This window comes from Tachysurus fulvidraco, chromosome 20, assembly GCF_022655615.1.
Source record: "Tachysurus fulvidraco isolate hzauxx_2018 chromosome 20, HZAU_PFXX_2.0, whole genome shotgun sequence".
Lineage (NCBI taxonomy): Eukaryota > Metazoa > Chordata > Actinopteri > Siluriformes > Bagridae > Tachysurus > Tachysurus fulvidraco.
The window spans coordinates 9,687,306-9,709,061 of record NC_062537.1 but is presented as its reverse complement, the minus strand read 5'-3'; the positions used below and the strand labels follow the sequence as shown (position 1 = coordinate 9,709,061).

Genomic DNA, 21,756 nt, shown 5'->3' with positions numbered 1-21,756 from the left:
GCTGACACAAAACCCGTGGAGGAAAATCAGACACAGGCTGATGCTGGCCCACATAGCAAGCTGTCTGTGCCGAGAGGAAGAGTGTTTAAAAAACAACTCCGAAAACCAGGTACAAGACCTCAATATCGCTGCCTGCTGTGGGGACACTGTGGATACAGCTCTGAGCAGATGATCGTAGTAACATTGTGAGCTCAAATCCCAGTACTGTCAGAAAACCACCACTGAGCTGTTAAGCAAAGCTGGCAGCTGCTCAGGATTAGATCCTGTCTCAGATGTAAGTCACCCTGGGAAAGAGTGTGAAATCCTCACCAAGTTAATCATCAGAAAAACCAAAGTCAAATTGGGTAAGAAATGGAACATGATTCAATGCAGGCTGTAGTTTATTATTTACTGCTAAGAGTTAATGTTTATTTGTCGTGTCGAACTGAAAAGCTGACGTGTAAGAAAAGATTTAAGCAGCTGCTAGTAGTCAGGACTAACCAGTGATCTGTGAAATCTTGTATCTGGGTGATGAATTAAAGCTCAACAAACACATCTATGTGGCAAATATTCCAGGCACATTGCACCTTATACATTCAAGCCATTGACTTTCTATCCCTACCTCATTCATACACACAAACACTAAAATATGATTAGTTTTAGAACTGTACAATCAATACAATCAACTTTCATAAATAAACAAGAAAAATTACGTTACATGCAGGACATGTCGTTGATGGGAAAGAAAATTATTTATTAGTTTGATCCAAGAGCGATTTTTTTACTTTGCTTTTATGCACGTGCATTGTAGTCTTTCAAAAGAGCGTCTTCAGCTGTCTGCTTTATTTGAATGCGTGCACACGCAGTCAGAGCTAAAGGCATTTATCTATAACGTTAATCGGTGGAAAACCGCAAAGAGGGCAACCAAAAAGCAGTGAAATGTCACTATTCTTATTACCAGAGTTGTAGCACAAACAAAATATTAATGCAAACAATCCATTCAATACTAAATAAAAATAACATTTATTGATTTGGTCTTTGTCTTGTGAATATTAGTTTATTAATGACTGCATTCATTGAACAAACTGTTTGTAGAGAATACACACATACATGAACTGATTTGAATCAAGACTGGCATCATTACATCATGCATAAAATTTTGGTGTCCACTTTTGCCATTTTAAATAATAATACCATAACTTTTGGATTACTATGTAGTCATATAATATATAATAAAAAAACTCTTCTGTTTTAAATTCTCACTGAGGGCTAAAACCCCCTAAAGATGAAATCCAAGAACCGCTCCTGTGTACAATTAAGTTTTCTAATTATGGACTTGCAAATAATAGGCATGGATGCAAAAGCAACAGGAGTTCCTTGTTACTTCATTTGCAAGAGTTTGCTCTCAAAAATTAACCGTCTAACCCACAGATAAACACTGGGATTTAAAAGGAATGCGTCCCAAGCTTCTAAGATGCCCCAGAGCTGTGTTTTATGTAATCATTTGCACACAAATTTAGAACACATGAAAATTTCAAAGAATTCAAGCGGGACTGCAAAACAAATTTAACAGCCCATCCAACAACAAAAACATAAAGCTTCACTTGTTTGTCTTAAACGCCTTGTGAACAGAAGTCAAAAAAGAAGAAGATGTATGCTTTAAGCATGGGAGGTCATGATTTACCAAAGGTGTTGCATAAAACTTGAGTGTCCTGCACAGAACCCTGACCTCCACCTAACTGGAAACCTTGAGAAGGAACTGAAACATTGACTACATGCAGGCCTCCTCACCAAACATCACTAAATAACCTCACAACTGCTTTTGTGGATGAATGAGCACGAATCCCCACAGCCATGTTCCAAAACCAAGTGAAAAACCTTCAGAAAACAATAGAGGCTGTTATAGCAGCAAAGGTGGGACAATCACTGCAAAGGGATGTTCAAAAAGTACATATGATTGTCCTGGTTAGTTTTCCACATTGTTTTAACTGAATAAGATAAACTAAACTAAAATGAACTAATACCAGGGGGAGAAGCAAACTGACTCAAAGCATGCATGAATTTAGAAAAAGTGATACCAAATCATTGCAAGAAGTTCATCTGGTGCCAAAGGTTTCAAATAAAATGAACTCTGTAAACCAAATATTAATTATTAAATTGTACAAAATATTTTTCAGATGCAATTATTATTTAATAACTGAATAAAACTGTTTAAAATGTGTTGTTCAAAAAAGTTTAATTTAGCTTTTTGTTTTTTGCCTTATACAGTATACGGTGCATCAGGCAAGTATTCAAAGCGCTTCACTTTTTTCTACATTTTGTGATGTTACAGCCTAATTCCAAAATGGATTAAATTCATTATTTTCCTCAAAATTCCACAAACAATACCCTATAATATCAAGAAGTTTGTTTGAAATCTTTGCAAATTTAAATAAATAAATAAATAGATAAATAAATAAATAAAACAAACACCACATGTACATAAGTATTCAGTCCCATAGTTTGCCAGGACACTCAAAAGTGAGCTCAGGTGCATCCTATCATCCTTGAGCCGTTTCTACAACTTGATTGGAGTCCACCTGTGGTAAATCTGGAAAGGCACACACCTGTCTATATAAGGTCCCACAGTTAACAGTGCATGTCAGAGCACAAACCAAGCCATGAAGGCCAAGGAATTGTCTGTAGACCTCTGAGACAGAAGTGTATCAAGGGACAGATCTGGGGAAGGGTACAGAAAAATCTCTGCATCATTGAAGGTCCCAATGAGCATAGTGGCCTCTATCATCTGTAAATAGAAGACGTTTGGAACCACCAGAACTCTTTCCAGATTGGGACACCTTGTCAAACTGAGCGATCAGGGAAGAAGAGCCTTAGTCAAGGAGGTGTCCAAGAACCCGATGGTCACTCGGAAAGAGCTCCAGCATTTCTCTGTGGAGAAACTTCTGGAAGTACAACCAATCTCTGCAGCACTCCACCAATCAGGCCTGTATGACAGAGTGGCCAGACGGAAGTCACTCCTCAGTAAAAGGCACATGATTTCAAATTTTGCCAAAAGACACATGAAGGTCTCCCAGACCATGGACTGAATAGTTCATCACTTGGACGATACCATACAGTGAAGAATGATGATGGCAGCAACATGCTGTGGGGATGTTCTTTAGCAGCAGGAACTGGGAGACAAGTCAGGATCGAGGGAAATATGATTGCAGCAATGTACAGAGTCATTTTCTATGTAAACCTGCTCCAGAGTGCTCTGGACCTCAGACTAGGGTGAAGGTTCATCTTCCAACAGGACAAAGACCCTAAGCACACAGCCAAGATAACTAAGGAGTGGCTACAGGACAACTCTGTGAATGTCCTTGAGTGGCCCATCCAGAGCCCAGAACCCAATTGAACATCTCTGGAGAGATCTGAAAATTTTTGTGCACTTGACCTGATGGGGCTTGAGAGGTCCCACAAAGAAGAATGGGAGAAACTGTGGCAAGCTTGTAGAATCATACACAAAAAAACTTGAGGCCGTAATTACTGCCAAAGGTGCTTCAACAAAGCACTGAGCATAAGGCTTTGAATAATTATGTACATGTGATTTGTTTTTTTTTCCGTTTTTTATTTATAATAAATTTTCAAACTTTTCACATTGTTTTTATTGGATATTGTTTGTAGAACTTTGAGGAAAATAATACATTTAATCTATTTTGAAATAAGGCTGTAACATAAAATGTGGGAAAATGAAGCACTCTGAATACTTTGGGGATGAACCGCAATCTATTTTTGCTTCAGACATTTTTATAGGGGACGACGGGTTGTAGAACACGTTCACTTTAAATCTCTAGTGGCCAAATGATTTTGGAGTGGGAGTGCTCTGACAGTTAGACATGCCCACCTCATTAACAGTAAAGCATTCTGAGAACGATTATAAAGAGATAGCTGTATTGGAAAAAGCTGAAAAAAATACACTTTGTGAACGAACTGTTTGTAGATGTACTCACACACATCTCTCAATCATACAAAAGGTCTGCATTCCAAAACAACCCATAATACAAGACTCTGTCATACTTTACCTGTGCTCCAGGTGATGTATTTAGGAAAGGTTCAGGTGTCAGACTTGAGTCATAGGACTGGCTGGTAGTGCCATCATCTTCAAGTATCTCACTACAACGCCAAGAGGAGAGAAGACATATAGCAATGAGAAAATCATACAAACGGCAGAACTCCAGCATTTGAAATATGGCCAAAGCCACGAATAGTTGGAATAGTCACTAAGGGTATCGACCAGATATACCTGGTAACCACAGTAGAGATGTTTGAATGCACTGGACAGTCTTGATTGTGTGGTTTACATGAATCTTTGGTGTTGCATGGAAATCAAAATAACATGGGACCACAGGGTCTCCTCAGCCTCACAGGAGGACTGCAGGAGTACAGGGTATCAGGATCATTATTTTGCAAAATCTGGTCACTGTATGAGTGCATTTAGTGTTGACCTTAAGTCAAAACTTAGGTTGTGATGTCAGGGGTGAGTCCAGAACCTGCTACTAGTTGATATTGGATCAGCTGGGGATCCCCCAGAAGGAGTCAGAATCTATCACGGGAGATACAGAAGTCACATTACTGACCTTCTCACTCTTTTGCCACAACAATCTCCAACCAGGAGAAGCAAAGAAAACAAACCAATGAAGAAGTAAAGAATGAAACAGACAAATGAATAAATGAGCAAATGAATCATTTGTAACTCCTACTTATGTAAGTGTAAAAATAAAATAAATAAATAAAACTTTTAAGCCACAGAACAAGCTAAAGAGATTTGAACAATAAAATTGCATGAATAATGCAAAATAGCTTAGGGACCACAGGAACAAAAATTCTCTGCACTTTCATGTTATGTACAGAGCAATGACTTTTGTGGATTTGAGAAATGCCACAACACAGAGTCAGGGGGGAAACATTGCTCTATGAGGAACTGAAGATCTTTTTGAAGAATCTCAGTTTGGAGTGCTTTCCTGTACAGCCCCATATTTTAAATGAACAAAGCCCCAAAAAATCTAACGGGTCTCTGATATATGCAACATTTATGGGTTTTGATTTTAGTCAACTGATTCACTGGCGGGTGCTAGTCAGTGAATTATAATTATTATTATATGGTTATTGTATTTATGTGAATTTACAAGAAATCATTTAAAATATCAGCTTATGCATGTGTCGCTTCGTTAAATGAGGACATCCTATTTTCCAGGCCTAATTTACTTTGTACATATTTTTTGTCCAATAACATTAGCTTGTTAATTGCTTGATTATCTCTGCTAATTTGGCAATCTGCCACAAAAGATGTGATTTGGTCGACGCCAGTGAAAGGTGATTTGTTCATTTAAGTTGTTAATTAGTTAATTTAAAGAATGTATGCCTATGTACTTTCTACATTCTCTTTATTTCAGGAATTCAAATAGAAATTAGGATGGCCAAGTATCAAGAAGTAAACTTGCAGTAAAAGACAAAAAGAGCAAATTAATGTTGTCAACTGAGTTCATGTTGTTAATAAATTGTTCATTAAAAATATGGAGTCATCAAGCAAACAGTAAACAATTTTAATACCTTGAAAATGTACAGGAGCAATTTTAGTTAATAAATTAAAATTTAAAATTGTGGGAGGAACGAATGATTTAATTTTATATATACGTACTGCACATACATATATAATATTCTGAGCATTAAATCTTTATAAAAGAATTGATTAATATTTCAATAAATAATAATAATTAATATCTAAATAAAAGCTGTACTTTGTACTTTGAAACATCTGTCTAGAGAAACTTCCATTACATCCTAAACTGGACTAAATGCTAAAACTTGGAAGTCAATTTAGACAAAATCGTCCAAGATATATTAATAAATAAATAAATGTAATGTGAAATGGAAATGTGAGTGTCAGGTTCCTTGTGATCCCCATCAGGCAGACACAGGAGTGAGTGTTAAAGGATGCAATACAAGCAGTGACAATGCTAACTGACCCACCCTTCAGTGGTGAGACACAGTATTGAGTTACCCAGCAGACAGAGCACTTTCCCCTGCTCATGTACCTGCTCTAGCCCCAAAACGCTTTGTATTGTGTCTCTTGTACAGCTTCCTCTCATGTGACTGCTCTTAGTTTAGGAATGTTAGTATGTCGACACAGTAAAGCACTTAATTAATTAAGTAAAGTAATTAACAATGTACAAACTGATGCAGGAGGAAGTAACAGAACTCAGACTCTCTTAGCCTTGTAGTTACATTAAAACACACACATACATACACACACACACACACACACATACATACATACATACATACATACATACAAACACACACATACTGTATATACACACACATTTTCTCGCACGCGCACGCGCACACACGCACGCACACACACACACACATACATACACATACATACATATATAAACACACACACACACACACACACACACGTTGTAGGGCTGTCACACAAACAAAAACAGTTCTTCCCCTCAGTTAATCACTTTAGAAGCCTTTGCCAAGCTAAAAGAGCTCACCTGTGTTCACACTCCGGCTCTGTTTTGTCTTGTTCTCCTGGTTTATTTTTTGAAAACAATCTCAAAAAGTTCCTCGGGAAGTCTTCATGCCACGACCGCTGTCTTTTCAATCCGGCCATTTCTAGTCCAAAGAACCCAACGACACGTGAGTATAAAAATATAACCACAATAAAAAGTACTACTTTAAAACTTCAGTCCCATGTTTAACGCTCTCAAAACGCGGTCTACGGGCGTTTTCATTAGCTGGACTTGCTTCCACTGTGTCGGCGTGGTGTTGCATCCAGACAGAGGCTGCGTCCTGAAGCGCATACTAGAGTAGTAGACGTAAAGTAGTACAGTAACTAACACTATACCTACACTCTAGACATACTATTTAGTAAGCTAGTATGCTGTTCAGGACGTAGCCGTAGACTTTTAGAGGAAGTGAGGGAGGAGTCAGCTACAAAGTAACTCCACACAATGTTAAGAAAAGGTTCAGTTGTTGTTGTTGTTTTTTATCCCATTAATATTACTTAGGCATGATAGCACTAAAATTTCTGATTTAGCTTTAACCTAATGTGCATTTTATTGTGTGGAGTAAAACTTTAAGCTGAAATAGTTTATGGGTTTAAATACCCTTTGTATTTAAAGACACATTATAGAACATTACATGGGGGAAAATGCATTTCTAAAGTCTTTATATTAGCATATGCATGGTCAAGTGTGGTCTTTGTTTGTTTGTTTGTTTGTTTGTTTGTTTGTTTGTTTGTTTATTTGTTTGTTTCTCACAAGAAACCACTGTGTCCTGACAGAATAAGTCAGGAAGACAGACACTACATACATTCTGCTAGTGTTATATTACATAATAAGGCAATGGAATTGACTAAGAGGGAGCTTATTTCTTCTGTAATGCAATTGGAGGCCATTTAGAGGTGAAGAACCTTTCCATGTTATTTAAGGACTGTCTCACAAGCTTCCAGCCTCATGCTCATACCTGAGACAGATCAGTTGTCAGCTGCCAAGGTATAATGCATCTGTTCTGCAGTTTGTGGGTCAGACACATCATCTCTAATGCACTGGCTCCCTCTGCTGCTTACTGCTGAAACACTGCCATGGTCATTTATAAGGTTATTAACTGTCTAAGACCTCCACTAGACACCATTATACTGATATTGCATGTTTACACTATGGTATGATTGTGTACTTTGGTACGATGATAAATAAATCTTAAATAGTAAATGAATGTCAATAATATTTTTCTGTAGTGGACAGCATGGTGATACAGAGAGTTGTGTCAATCACAGTATCCATCTCTGGTTCCTCCCACCTCCTAAAATCATAGTATTCCCAGTATATATTCCCAGTATCCCAATATCCTATTCTAGGATGCGTTCTGGATTCACCACAACACCGAACAGAATAACTCATTTATTGAAGATGAATGAAGGAATTTTGCCTTGATGCCCGATGACGCCTGAGATAGGCACAGGCTCCCCGTGACCCGAAGTAGTTCGGATAAGCGGCAGAAAATGAGTGAGAGTGAGAGAGTGAGTGAAGGAATTTTAAAAATGAATGAATTCATTAAAACACATTTTTAGGTGCATGTTGTCTTAAAAATGCTACATGATTTAAACAATGTACTTTAAATATTAAGACAAGAAAATTTCCAATTAAAAGTGTAAGTTAGGTTAGTTTAGAGTCAGTATAAGCATGTTTTCCAGTAAATAATTTATATATGCACAGGCAGGTTACATGAACATGAGAGAGAGAGAGAGAGAGAGAGAGAGAGAGAGAGAGAGAGAGAGAGAGAGAGAGAGAGAGAGAGAGAAATCACGTCAGGTCATTTTCTACCTTTAATGTGAAATAATAAAAAAGTACAATAAGCTGGTTGCCCACCCTTTGATTGCAGGGCATGGAATTGGGCTCAGTCCTGAAACACCAACCTAAAGATCTATGGCAGTATATAAAGGAAGCTGAAGGAATATCTGGCAAGTATTGCTCACTCCCTGCATGTGACAATAATTCCTTGTGTTCTGCACATTTCTGGGCTGAGGGTTAAGAAGGCTAGACAGAAGCCCTTTCATCCAAACCTGCAAACATTTTTGCTACCAAATGTGTTATAATGTGATAGGACAATGTGTGGCACAATAATACGACAATTTATCACCCAAAGAATGCCACAATGAAGCATGGAGAGGGCAGCATCATGGTGTGGATTTAAGAGCCCAGATATAAATCCTACACAAATCTTGTGGAATGTTTGAAGGGGACCGTGCACAGGAGATTTTCTCACAATTTGATAATTTCAGCATGGGTTTTTTGCATGAAACAATGGAATCGAATTTCCTGAACAAAATATTGTGAGTTTCTTTTACAAAAAGACAAAAACAGTACTTTATTTACTTTTGAAGGGTATAAGTTAAAGTGGTCTGCACTCTTATACAACCAGTTTTCTGCAAGATTTACTTTTTTGCCTTTTTACAAAAAAATTTTTGTAAAAAAAATTGTTTTTTTATTTGTTTTTCCACTTGCATTTTTTGGTTGCGATACATTACGATCAAGTGCAAATACCAAAAGTACAACTTGTGAGGAATTCTATGCAAACAAAATAAGGCAGAAGCTTTTAAGTCTATACTCACCTTTGAACAAAAGGCTTCTAATTTGAGTAAATGTGAGCTTGTTTAACTAATTACCCTGTAATTGTGCAGGTCACTGGGGTGTAAGGGACTGCGAGTATGGACTAAGAGGCTTCAGCATTCTCCACGTCTGTAAGGCTCTTTCAAAATGGAAAATGGGAGCTTGTAACATTGCACAGATCCAACACAGATAATAGCTATAATTTTAAACAGACATCTTCTGAAATAAAACATTGTTGTTGATTTGCAGGGGATAAAAAGAATGGCTTTAATTACAGGGGCATTTATAACATTTATTAATACAAAGCTGAATCTGAAAGCTATTCCTGTTCCCCCACTAACAGGCAAAGGAAACAGAACAGTGTAAGTAAATTATCTGTTTATTTTAACCTTAATAAATCTTAATGCGAGGCTTGTTCTCAGTACAGCCAGAGCCGCAGTGTGCTTATTTTTTCTAGGGGAGATTCATAGGAAACACGTTTAACTGAAGGAAAAGGAGTCTGAGCCAATGCTGTCCTTTATCACTGCTGTGCTCCAGTGCCTACTTTCTATCCGAGGGTTTCATTGCAAACTCAGCAAGACAACACGTACACACACATTTATTCGACATATCATGTTTATCCACTCTCCCTGTTTGCTGTTTTAGATTTTAGTGGAATTTTCTGTTGATGTTTGAGGCAGGACACATGGAACTGGGTTTTTAGCCTGGGTCTATAAACCAGCATGTCAAATATTGTTATAGATAATATATGATTAGGCAAATATGTTAAAACATATTTAGTAAAAACATCAGATGTCTTTTTTAAACCAATCCTATTTCATTGCATTTGCTTCTGTATATTATTATACACTTGGTAGTCATTTAGGCTAATAACTATAATAGCTAAATTAATAACAAATACATTGAGATCTGAGTTCATATCTTTTAAAGAGAAAATTTCACAGATTCCTAAGAGACATAAGCATGGGATTAAATCACTAAAGAGAGGGGAATAAAAAAAATCTGGTTATGTTTTCTACTCAGTCTTTCCACAAATTGTACTTTTAAAAACGCAATGTAATACAAAGGATCTAATTACTACTTACATCAGGAAGAATGTATAGAAGTAAATATGTATGTAAGTATATGAGTATGAATTTCCAGACTGATCAACATTCAGTTGCATTGCTTAGATAAATTAAAACATTATAGCATTCCCCTTTTCAACATGTACATCATCATCATCAACATCATCAGCAGCAAGCAATTAAAGGCTGGAGAAAATAAAATACCTCGTATTATCATTGTGAGAGCAAATGCATATGTGCATACAAAAAGGAATAAAAACACTGACATCTGTAGTACAACATACATCGAGCCGGAAGCCATATGTCTGCCATCAGTAAGAGCGCGGGGTCCAAGGGCCACCTAACTGAGTAGGAACTATTAGTCCCATGAGAGAGTTGGCCCCAGGATAAAAGAACTGCCGCAATATTATAAATGCAGAACTACATTTTCCAGAGCAAATCTTCCCTCACTCTGATTACCACTTTTTACGTCTGGATTTCATCAACAGTGAGCCCCAGTGCTTGACTTAGAACACAGCAGTCATTAAATTTTACCTCAGTGACAATGAGAAGATTGTTTTTCTTGGGAAATCAGTCTGCGTGTGGCATAGCTAATAAAATCTCTGGATCTGAATTTTTGGCTTTTTTTTCCCTTTTGAAGAAACTGGAGACTCAACTGCTCTGCTAACCCAGAAGCCATCTTAAGGATTTTAGAGCACCTGAGTAAGTGAGTAGAGGCTGGTTTAGTGGGAATGCTCCTGGCTGTGCAGGGTTAAGTAGGGCTAATTGTGGAGCTTTACAGTGTGTGTGGGTCACAGAACAAGGGCTCACACTGCTTTAGAAACTACATTTCTGCAGGCCAACATGCTAAATGCTTTCCACATGCTACCATGAGGATTGTTTACACACATAGTCACACAAGCACACACACATTTCAGATATCATAATGACAAAGTCTTTATAAGATGAAATTTTCACCAGAACATTTCACCAGTTTCAAGAACTTGTGTGATTCAAGACACATTTACTCTGACCATGACAAACAACCATGCACACACACACAAAAGAGAGAGAGAGAGAGAGAGAGAGAGAGAGAGAGAGAGAGAGAGAGAGAGATTGAGAGAGAGATATGTAACAAGACAAATTTATAAACTTCTCATATAACCTTTTTAGTTTCAACCTATATTGTACAGATATTATGTCAGTACAATATAAGAGCAATACATGAAACAATAATTCCATTACAGTGACAAGTTCAACATAATAGGATCTACACATCACACAAGGATGCAGTACAAGTCAACAAAGCTGGTCATACAAAAAAATTATTCCTTGAGGTCTCTTTGGGTGGTTAAAGGTTTAAAAGGTGCACCTTCTGTGATAAGGGAACATATCGTTTATATGGTTCTACATGAAAACTTCTCTAAAAGAAAGATCTGAAAAATTAACCAACCAGACAATGTGGCAAGTGACAATGTATGTAATCATGCAGTACAAGTCAAGAACTTCAATTAGTAGGTTCAAATACGAACAAGTAATCTTTTAGTATTTGGATCGATGGCTCAGTTGAATTGAAAAGCATCTTAATAGCCCAATCCAAATGACATTTGATCACATTGTAGATCTGAAATAATTCGGTATGTATGAAATTGTTTGCATGTAAACACTTGAATCGGACCTGGTGGTGTGAATGCGACGACAGACACTCTATGATTGCACACAAGTTCTGTTTATAATATATAATGCACATATAAATGGTCTGAACCAGATTGCAATGTTTAGATTACACAAAAACAATACTTCATAAAACAGATTCTGTAATCAGATTAAAATCATTCGGATCGACAAAAATGGGAACATATGAGCATAAACTTTATATTGTGATTTTAAATGACTTTGGCAATAGCATGGTTGCAGATGCAATGTAGGCTGATTTTAGCATATGAGTGGAAGTTCTGAAGGTAGAAACCTTACTGACAAAAGAGGTCAAAAGAAAATGGCCAGACTGGTTTGAGCTGACAGGGCTATAGAGAGGCTATAGAGGGCTATAGAGAGGCTATATCAGCTCAAATAACCACTCTTTACTACTGTGGTGAACTAAAAGAACAAATAACACCTCAAACCTTAACATGGATAAGTTTGTCAGCCGAGAGCATGAATCTGAAGATATCATGGGCACAAACAACTTAACAAAAGAATTGTTAAAAGCGCTATACAAATAAATTGAATTGAATTGAACTGAAAATACTCCTACAAACTTTATCTGCTGCTCACCTTGTTTTAACTTGCCGTAGCTCTCTCATGTAACCCCCAGGTGAGGTCACACCTCCGGCCTCCTGTTGTGGCAAAAATCAAATCAAACTCTTATCCTTGCTTCACTGACATCAAAGAGCTCTGGACCACATTATCTACATACCCTGGTTTAGAACTACACACTTGCACGCCAACTCAGGTCTTACACCTTTAGGATATTGATATTTTCTTTTCCAATGTTTCAGTATCCAAGCTCCTCAGTTGTTGAATGAAATTATCCCTACATTCTGAACAGATCCATGTTGCTATTCTTTCTATAAACATCTAAATGCCTAATTCTTCAGGCAGCATTTAAGATAATAATGCTATCTATATGTTATCTAACTGCACACTTTAACTTTCATAATATGTCTTAGGTTGATCAATGTACTTTAAATGATTCTTTATGCACTCAGGGTAAACTTTTTTTTAGTCACTGGACGACTCTAGCGCTAAATGCAAATCTATGTAAATGTAATTCACCACACTTGCATACACAACCTGCTGGACTGCCCCACTCTTCTATCACTGCAGCACAAATGAAAGACTGTAATGTCTGGCAGGTGTAGTAAAGAAATCCGGAGTTGTTTTTTTTTCTGTTTTTGCAATTAATTACCCAACTAAGGACACATAACAAGCACGATCAGCCCCTGGGGAGCAGCCACTGGCCACTGCTCACAAACGTGTACTCCACAACTTTAAGCAAACTACTTAAGGTCTATGTAATGAGTCCAAATGGCCCATTTAAATGCTCTGAAAACAAATCTGGTCCGCTTGTATGGCTGCACAAACATGTAGCCGGAGTCTTAATTCCTGAAGCCACAGCACAGCCTGACATACTCTATTAGAGCCTCATTAGCAACAGGAGATGGATGGTGATTCTCTAATAGGGTCGTGATTAAGTACCTCAGTGAGATGTGTTTTACAGCTATGGGCTCAGTTTGAAGTAGGGAACCATTAAGTACTCTTTGTACAGGATATTAAAAGCACTACTCTTTTTGTATTGGCTTACATAACTCTCCTTACACTTGCTGTTCTATGTTGGCACCAGTACCCCTCTGTCATCAAGCTTTACCCCAACACAAACACCCCCCCCCCCCCCCCCAACAAACACACACCTTAATAACTCAATTTGTATTAATGCCTAAACAGAATTTTGTTCTGCTTGTACAGGGGTTTATATTAACTAGATTTTGTAGAATGTCAGAGGAAACATAGCCAAATGCAAAAATATAAGAAACCATATAGGTGACTGGATGTGTTGTAGGTTATTGTCTGGTAGCTATCTACTTGAAAGCAATAGACGCTAAGCAAGAGTCTCTACAGTCTCCTAAGCAGATGGAGTTGTATTGTAGTCTAGTGTTATATTACACAGGGATACAGGAGGCCTGGAGCCTATCCTGAATATAGGTAATATAATGAAGGAATAAAACAATGGTCCAATTATTAAAAAACATAGATGACATCAATAAATGCTTTTTTATTCCTCTTATACTACAGCCATTTGGTTAAAATAATTTTTAATTAACAAAGGGTACATCATTGTTTAAACAAAAACAATCACTTATAGGTTGAAACAACAGTAGTTCCCTGATTCCTTTTTATTCCCTTTTGAGGGTAATGAGGAAATGTAGCTAGTCATGTTAGCTATAATTTTTTATGTTAACAGTGACACTGGAGACTTTTCCTGACAGAAACCATCACTGTATCTATGGCTTTCTTTTATATATTTTTAAATATATAATAACCAGTAAACCACAAACACATTTTTAAATGTTTTTTTAAGCTTTGTATTAAGTAGTCTAATTTTTGTAAAATAAATAAATAAATAAATAAATAAATAAATAAATAAATAAATAAATAAATAAATAAAATAAAATAAAACTTTGTCTTAAAGGGACATGCTGTAGATTAATCAACATTTCGACCAATCAGATTCAGCAGAACTGTGGTGTAATTTTAATACATTTTATACTTTTACTTTTACAGTATCTGTCTGATTGTCTGAGAGAGGTCAAAGAGTGGATGTCTGCAAACTTCCTTCAGTTAAATGAGTCTAAGACTGAGGTCTTAATCTTTGGCTCCCCTGCTTCTACGGAGGTAGTGGCTAGTAAACTGGGACCTCTATCTAATAATCATCATTCACATGCCGGAAACTTTTGATTCGGCCTTGATTTTTGATAAACAGTTCAATGCTGTGGTTAGAAGTTGTTTTTATCAGCTAAAGAACATTGCAAAGATGAAGTCATTCTTAACATCAAAAGACATGGAGACTGTAATACATGCTTTTATTTCATCCAGGTTAGATTATTGTAATGTACTGTGCTTGAGTGTTTCACAGTCCCTATTGTCTCGTCTTCAACTAGTTCAAAATGCTGCTGCTAGGTTGTTAACTGGGACAAGGAAGAGGGAACATATCTCACCAGTGATGATCTCTCTTCACTGGCTTCCAGTTAAATTCCGTATTCATTTTAAGGCACTGCTGTTTGTTTATAAGGGTCTCCATGTATTGGCTCCATCCTATATCTCTGATCTCCTTCTACAATGTAATTTCTCTAGGGAACTTCGGGCAACTGGTAGTCTTCAGTTGACTGTTCCTAGAACTCGATTGAAATCGAAAGGTGATCGTGCCTTTTCAGTGGCTGATTGAAAGTTACCACCCTATATAAGAACAGCACCAACATACGCAGATTTCAAGTCTCTTCTTAAAACTTATCTTTTTACTGTTGCGTGCAATCATAGGTAAGCTCACTGGTATAACCGTAGTCTATTATTTGTTGTTGTGTCCTATGTTGACTTTTGCATTTTGTATTTTGTTTTGTATTTTATTATATGCTTAAATTCTGTACAGCACTTTGGCCAACAGCTGTTGTTTTTAAATGTGCTCTATAAATAAAGTTGACTTGACTTGACTTGACTTTTGGCTTACTATTTAATAGCAAACATGTAATCCTATAGTCTGAGCATCGTATGTGCTGATTTTTTTTACAAAAATCTTATTTTAAATGTTGAACGGAGGTAGCTTTATCAGGTTCTAGCCAGACATTTCCCATGTGACACCATTAGGGGGCGGACTTGTGCATAAAAATAAAATAACATGGCAAATTGTTTAATAAAAAAAATTAAATACTGATGATTTTTATACGTTCGAGACATAGACGAATAAGGATTTACTTTCACACAATCAGCATATAAGCATATTAAGATATTTCAATGACATGAATTATTATTATTATCGTTGTTGTTGTTGTTGTTATTGCTGCTGTTGTTTTTGTTGTACTTCTTCTTTATCATCATCATCATCATCATCATCATCATCATCATCAGTATATTATTATTATTATTATTATTATTATTATTATTATTGCTGTTGTTGTTGTTGTGTACCTTGTATAGTATTCATAATTACTATTAGATTTTTATAAACAAGTGGTAATTGTGAATATTAAATATCTTGAATAAACTTCAATTCTTATGTCTAAATATAGCACCTGATGCATATATTAAAAGTATATTAAAAGTTCAAATTTAGAATTTTATGTGTTTAAAAAAGAAATGTGATTCATCATTCTATACTGAATACACTGTCTAAAAGTGATCCTTGTCACAATGTGGCTCATGTTCTGTAACAGTAAAATGCCTGTGTCTCTTTTTTATAAGTTCCTTGTGTCATTTCCTCTGGGTTAAATTAGATAGATACTTTATTTATCCCAGAGGAAATAACACAAGGAACTTATTTAAAAAAAGAGATTTATCTATCTATCTATCTATCTATCTATCTATCTATCTATCTATCTATCTATCTATCTATCTATCTATCTATCTATCTATCTATCTATCTATCTATCTATCTGTCTGTCTGTCTGTCTGTCTGTCAACTAGATATCTTGCATTATCCTTGCTCTCACTCAGAATGTTGACATTTCTTGATTGTGTTGTTTCTTTATATTAGTGTCTCATATATCCTCTCATTTCTTATGCATCTTCCTTTTCCAAAGTCAGGTCTCCTTTCATCCAGCTGAATTATTATTGAGTAATGGTCGTATTATGGGGAAAGTTGCAGTGGCAGTGTGGACAGACAGAAAACTACACTACACTAAGTGTACAGTCATTACAATATAACACTGATATCTTTTCAGTGGTTCATGTAAGAAGTCAAATACATTCAGTCCATATGTTTTTCCAGTTAGCTTTACTTTACTCAGAGCCACATTCTTATACATGTCATTATTTCACTGCTGTACATTTACATTCATGTATTTGCCAGAAGCTTTTATTCAAAGTACCTCACAAATGAGGCATTAAACTAAACCGCTGATGACTATCGTTCTTGCACAATTATATCTTCAGTGACTTTCCTCAGTGGTGATCTTGGTATCTGAACCCACAACCTTTTATTTATTACTTCCATATTCCATAAACCTTCCATATTAATTAAACTACAGCTACTTCATGTTATCACTGACATGTTATCACATGTCATGTATAACATATTTACTGAGAAAAAGAAAAAGCCAAAAGATTCTTGGAAAGTTGAAACTATTTCTGTGTAATTCCTGTAGACCAAGGAACAGTACGAATAATAATGATGTAATAATGAATGAAGCTGCATGGAATTTATGATGTCCTGATGAGGGAAAATCATGTGTGTGAGTATTATATGTATTTTTACATATGCATAGCTCACAAATGCATAGCTCTTCAACAGCCAAGTCACAAAAAATAAATAAATGAACAAACAAACAAACAAACAAACAAACAAATAAATAAAAAATAATGGAATGAATGAAGATCAGATTTTCTGTATTTTTTTTAACATGTAAAAGGCTTATAAGAAAGAGGTTTCACAGAGGTTTGAGGTTTTTAAGGTGTTAAGCCATCAGCACTGATAAATCACATAAAACAACTCTCCTTGATATATGGAGACAGATATACTGTACTCTCATTGCAGCACTTGAGTATGTGTTTCACTGTAACAGTACTTTACTGTGAGTATTAATAAGTCATGGGTCTTTTAGTTCAGTTTTTTGCTATATTTATTTTTGATCAGTATAGAATTCAAATAATGCATTTAATCCCAGAAGATTGCTAGGCATTTTAATTACAGTATATAAATATCTAATTACTTCTAGAGACCCAATCAAAATTAGTTTTCAGACACTTCAGGTGCTACATGCTTTAGTCAGCAGCAACGATGTCTGAGACAGTAGAGACAGCTTAGCATCCCTGGACAATTTATTATATATCATTTATTTTATATGTTTAAAACAAAACAACTTAATGATCAATTTATACTATTTGAAACCTATTAATATTTATCAAATAACAGATATCAACATTTTACGAATCAGCATTCATAAAGGTATTCATAAAGGCTGAAATGTAAAGGTAAGCCATTAGCTAGCTGCATGAGCTAGATTAGCTAGTCAGATCTTTTGATATTTTCAGGTATGAAAGTTACTTAATGTATCACTTCAGTGTTTGGTCAAGACTGCCTGTTGTGTTAAGAATATTTAAGCGATGCTAAAGCTTACAGATACTGTGTAAGGGGCATCTTTGGTAGATAGCTAAATATGTAATTTATATGAGCTAGCTAGAAACCCCAACAGCATTTGGCTAAGATAGTTAAGCAGCTAACATGTGAAAAGACAAACATTTAGAGTTGCTAGAGAAGAACCCCTGAAACTAATTTTAACTGGAACCCTTTCAGGCCATATGGAACCAATTAAAAGTCGGATATAAAGCTTTCCAGAGGGTTCTGTTATCACTACAAATTGATCTTTTTTTTAAGAGTGTGGTAGAACTCTGAGAGGATGAAGAGGTGGTTTCTGGGAGGAGGTAGATCTGCTGATGGTTATTTGGCTACTCTCCTCTCATTAATCACCAGCCTCTGACACCTCGTATATTTACACTCTGCATGCGCACACACCACACACACACACACACACACACACACACACACACGTGTGTGTGTAAGGAGGATAGAAAAACCATCTTGCAGATCTATATTAAATGAATCTCTTACCATAAATTAATAAAAAATGTAATGCCAAATAAAAAAGTAATTTAATTGTATTTAAACATAAATCATAATAAAAAAAACAACAGTTTTAACAGTTTAGCAGGAATATAATTCTGAATATGTAACTAAAAAAGTCAATTATTAAAATTAATGCAAAAAAAATTTAAATAACCAAGAGTTTAAAAATCTCTTTATAACCTCTTTAATAACCTTTTTATATATGAATCTATATTATATTATTGTAGATAATATACTCCCCATGCTCCCCCCTACAGGCTTTTCCTTTCTTTATCGCTCTGGATATGGATTGGTGTCCCATCCAGAGTATAAAACAGGTACAGAGTAAAGCAGTTACTGAAGATGAACTGAATCAATCAAAGGCATTTTATATAATATTTGTGTGTGTGTGTGTGTGTGTGTGTGTGTGTGTGTGTGTGTGTGTGTGTGTGTGTGTGTGTGTGTGTGTGTGTGTGTGTGTGTGTGCATTTAAGAAATACGTTGATTTTTGTTTAGTTTTTTCTAGCTGTGATTTAAAAAAATTCTGAACAGTGGATTTAGTCAAATGTTCCAGAAAGTCCAGTATTTTAATTCATTCTGACTAGATGAACAAATGAACTTAAAGAGGCCATCAGCATTTTGAACCTGCTGTTTAACTGGTTAAACGTATCTCTGGATTTTGGAGGAGAACGGAGTTCAGTGACCTAAAAACAAAGCTTTACTGCTGCAAGTGGAAGACCTTATGAGTCACTGATTTCAACTCATTAGGCTTAATAAGAGGTTAAACCTCTCACTGCTTCTGGGACGTCTCATTCTCTCATTTCCTCTTCATTTGCTCACAGTCTTTCTCAAGCGTGCAAATGTTGATTTCTACATTATTCTCTGATAAGGAACTCAGCAATTGTTATACTGTTGTTGTAAGACTACATCGGGATAGATAACGAATCCACAATCGGTCTTTAAATCAGAGAAGATATATAATTTAAATAATAATAAGAAGAACAACAAAAACCTTCTATGACTGTGGTTATGATGAACTACTGAAGATTTGCACTGGTACTGATGAAGGCCTAATGTTTGACACCGTGACTTTATTATTTTTTTTTTAATGTAAATTTACTTCCGTTATATGGTTATCGTTATACAAATAGTTTATACAATTTTATTCTGCTCCTGTTTCTAGTATTTATTGCATACATATGATCCATTTTTCCTTGTTGTAAGCATGTTATTATATATTTTTCTGTTTCTTCTAACATATTTCATGTACACAGGAAAAATATGCAAGTATATAAATACTACAGCATATAAAACAAGGAAAATTTTTGAACTCCAGTAATCCATTTTACATACATTAAAGGATTGCTGAAGGAAAAATGACAAAATGTCTTAATAAGGTTTCAGGCCACTATGAGTCACCAGCTTCAGTACACCTTGGCGCCTCACAAAGTCTGTGGAACTAATACAACTAAGTCTCTGGTGTTCCTGTCTAATTATTTTGTTCATAATCTCCCTCAGGTTTTCAGTTGCCTTGAGATCTTATGAGTGTGGACACCAGTACTTATAAATTTCTTACTCACCCATCCTTAACCATTTCTTACTCATCAGATTATTTATTAAAGACTTTGTATCCTGTGGATGGGGAAATTGTCCCCTGAATTTCAGCACCACTCCCATTTACTGTTCTCTTAATACGTGACACACATGCACTAGACCACCTGCTAAAAACATGGTGAAAGATGACTTGTCTGACCATATTACCCTTTTCCATGTCTGTAAACAGGGCTTGTAGAGTTGTTGATTTTTTTTGTTTTTTTTCCACTCCACTGAACTCCCAGAAGTGCTTTTGTCTTTATAATGAAGGGTTTTTGCTCTGCAGCCCTATACTGTAATATCCCTCTCTATGTCGTTGTTGACAGACTGCTCTTGCTGACAGTCTGATCAATCCTCCACTGACATCCTCAATCATCCGAAGAACCAGGTTGCCCTTCTGATTTTCCCTTTAAATTCATCTAGCATTAATGCATTAACATCATTAAGATTTGTGCTGCATTTTCCATAGATATAAATACAGATTTAAACACAGACAGTTTGAGACTGAAGCTCCCCCAAATTATGAACCATCTTTCAAAATAATGAAGGTATTATTAGATTCCAATAAAATCCTGAGAGCATTCTAATCAAATACATTTAATGATTACATATATCACACACTAAATTCTGTTTTTAGTAAATAATAAATCACTTCAGAAGAATAGTATTGCTCTTCTTCTTCTTTTTTTTAAGTATTATTACACTTTAAATTCTAAATGTTTTGTATTAATCATGCTATAAACTTTACTCATCAGGCAAAGCGTTTCTGGATTTCAGATGATCTAATTTTAATAATAACCTCGTAGAAAAAAAACAATTTGACTACACAGTGCTCTCCATTCATTTTTTTCTGTTAATAATAATAATAATAATAATAATAATAATAATAATAATAATAATAATAATAATAATAATAATAAATATTATTATTATTACTATTTTATTATTTTTTATAATAATAAAAATAATAATATTTTTTATAAAGCACAGAATTGCATGTCTTTCTTAATCATTATCATAGTAAGATGTTTCAGAAATCAGTTGACACAAGATAATAAACAGGTGAAAGCACGGGTTTCTATGGCTATCGACTTTATAAAGTAAATTGACTACAAGTGCTCAATCAACACTAAAGCTGGTCAATTTCTCTGGGTATTTTTTTTTTGTTTGTTTTGCCGCAGAAGAAACGGGGTAGTTGTGCGCTATTGTTGGGCAGCATTTGCAAAGCCGCATACATATGATCAGAGTGCTTGATTTCAGTGCTACTTAGCACAGGAAATTGTGCGCGGTTTTTTATTTATCTATTTATAGTTTTTAAATAATCTTATGATAGGCACACATAGTCTATATGTGTTTAAATTCTGATCTCTTTACAATCATTCTCCTAGACACCATTTGGCGTCAAAATGAACGAAAATGCGTCTGGTATTTGTGCATAAACAGCCTACATAAACGCCAAACTCATAATACTATGATTTGTAGATTAGCTCAAGAATCTATGCGGGATAAAGAGAGTCAACTTCTCGTTGCGCCGTTTGGAGCTTTTTCCTTGGGCTCATTACCGGGAACGTGTGACGTCACTGGAGATTCTGCCTCTTAATCCTCTCTCTCTCTCTCTCTCTCTCTCTCTCTCTCTCTCTCTCTCTCTCTCTCTCTCTCTCTCTCT

General features: G+C 35.7%; 1 protein-coding gene across 1 annotated transcript in view; it reads right to left on the bottom strand.

The window, feature by feature from the left end:
• The window catches only part of LOC113645658, a 37,814-nt gene extending 31,016 nt beyond the window's left edge, over positions 1-6,798 (bottom strand). Inside the window, exons 1-2 of the mRNA XM_027151384.2 lie at positions 6,525-6,798; positions 4,041-4,131 (exon numbers count right to left, since the gene is read on the bottom strand). Of these exons, the coding sequence (XP_027007185.2) occupies positions 4,041-4,131; positions 6,525-6,643 (210 nt within the window). The 5' untranslated portion in view covers positions 6,644-6,798. The remainder of the gene's footprint in view (positions 1-4,040; positions 4,132-6,524) is intronic.
• Between the last annotated feature and the right edge of the window lie 14,958 nt (positions 6,799-21,756).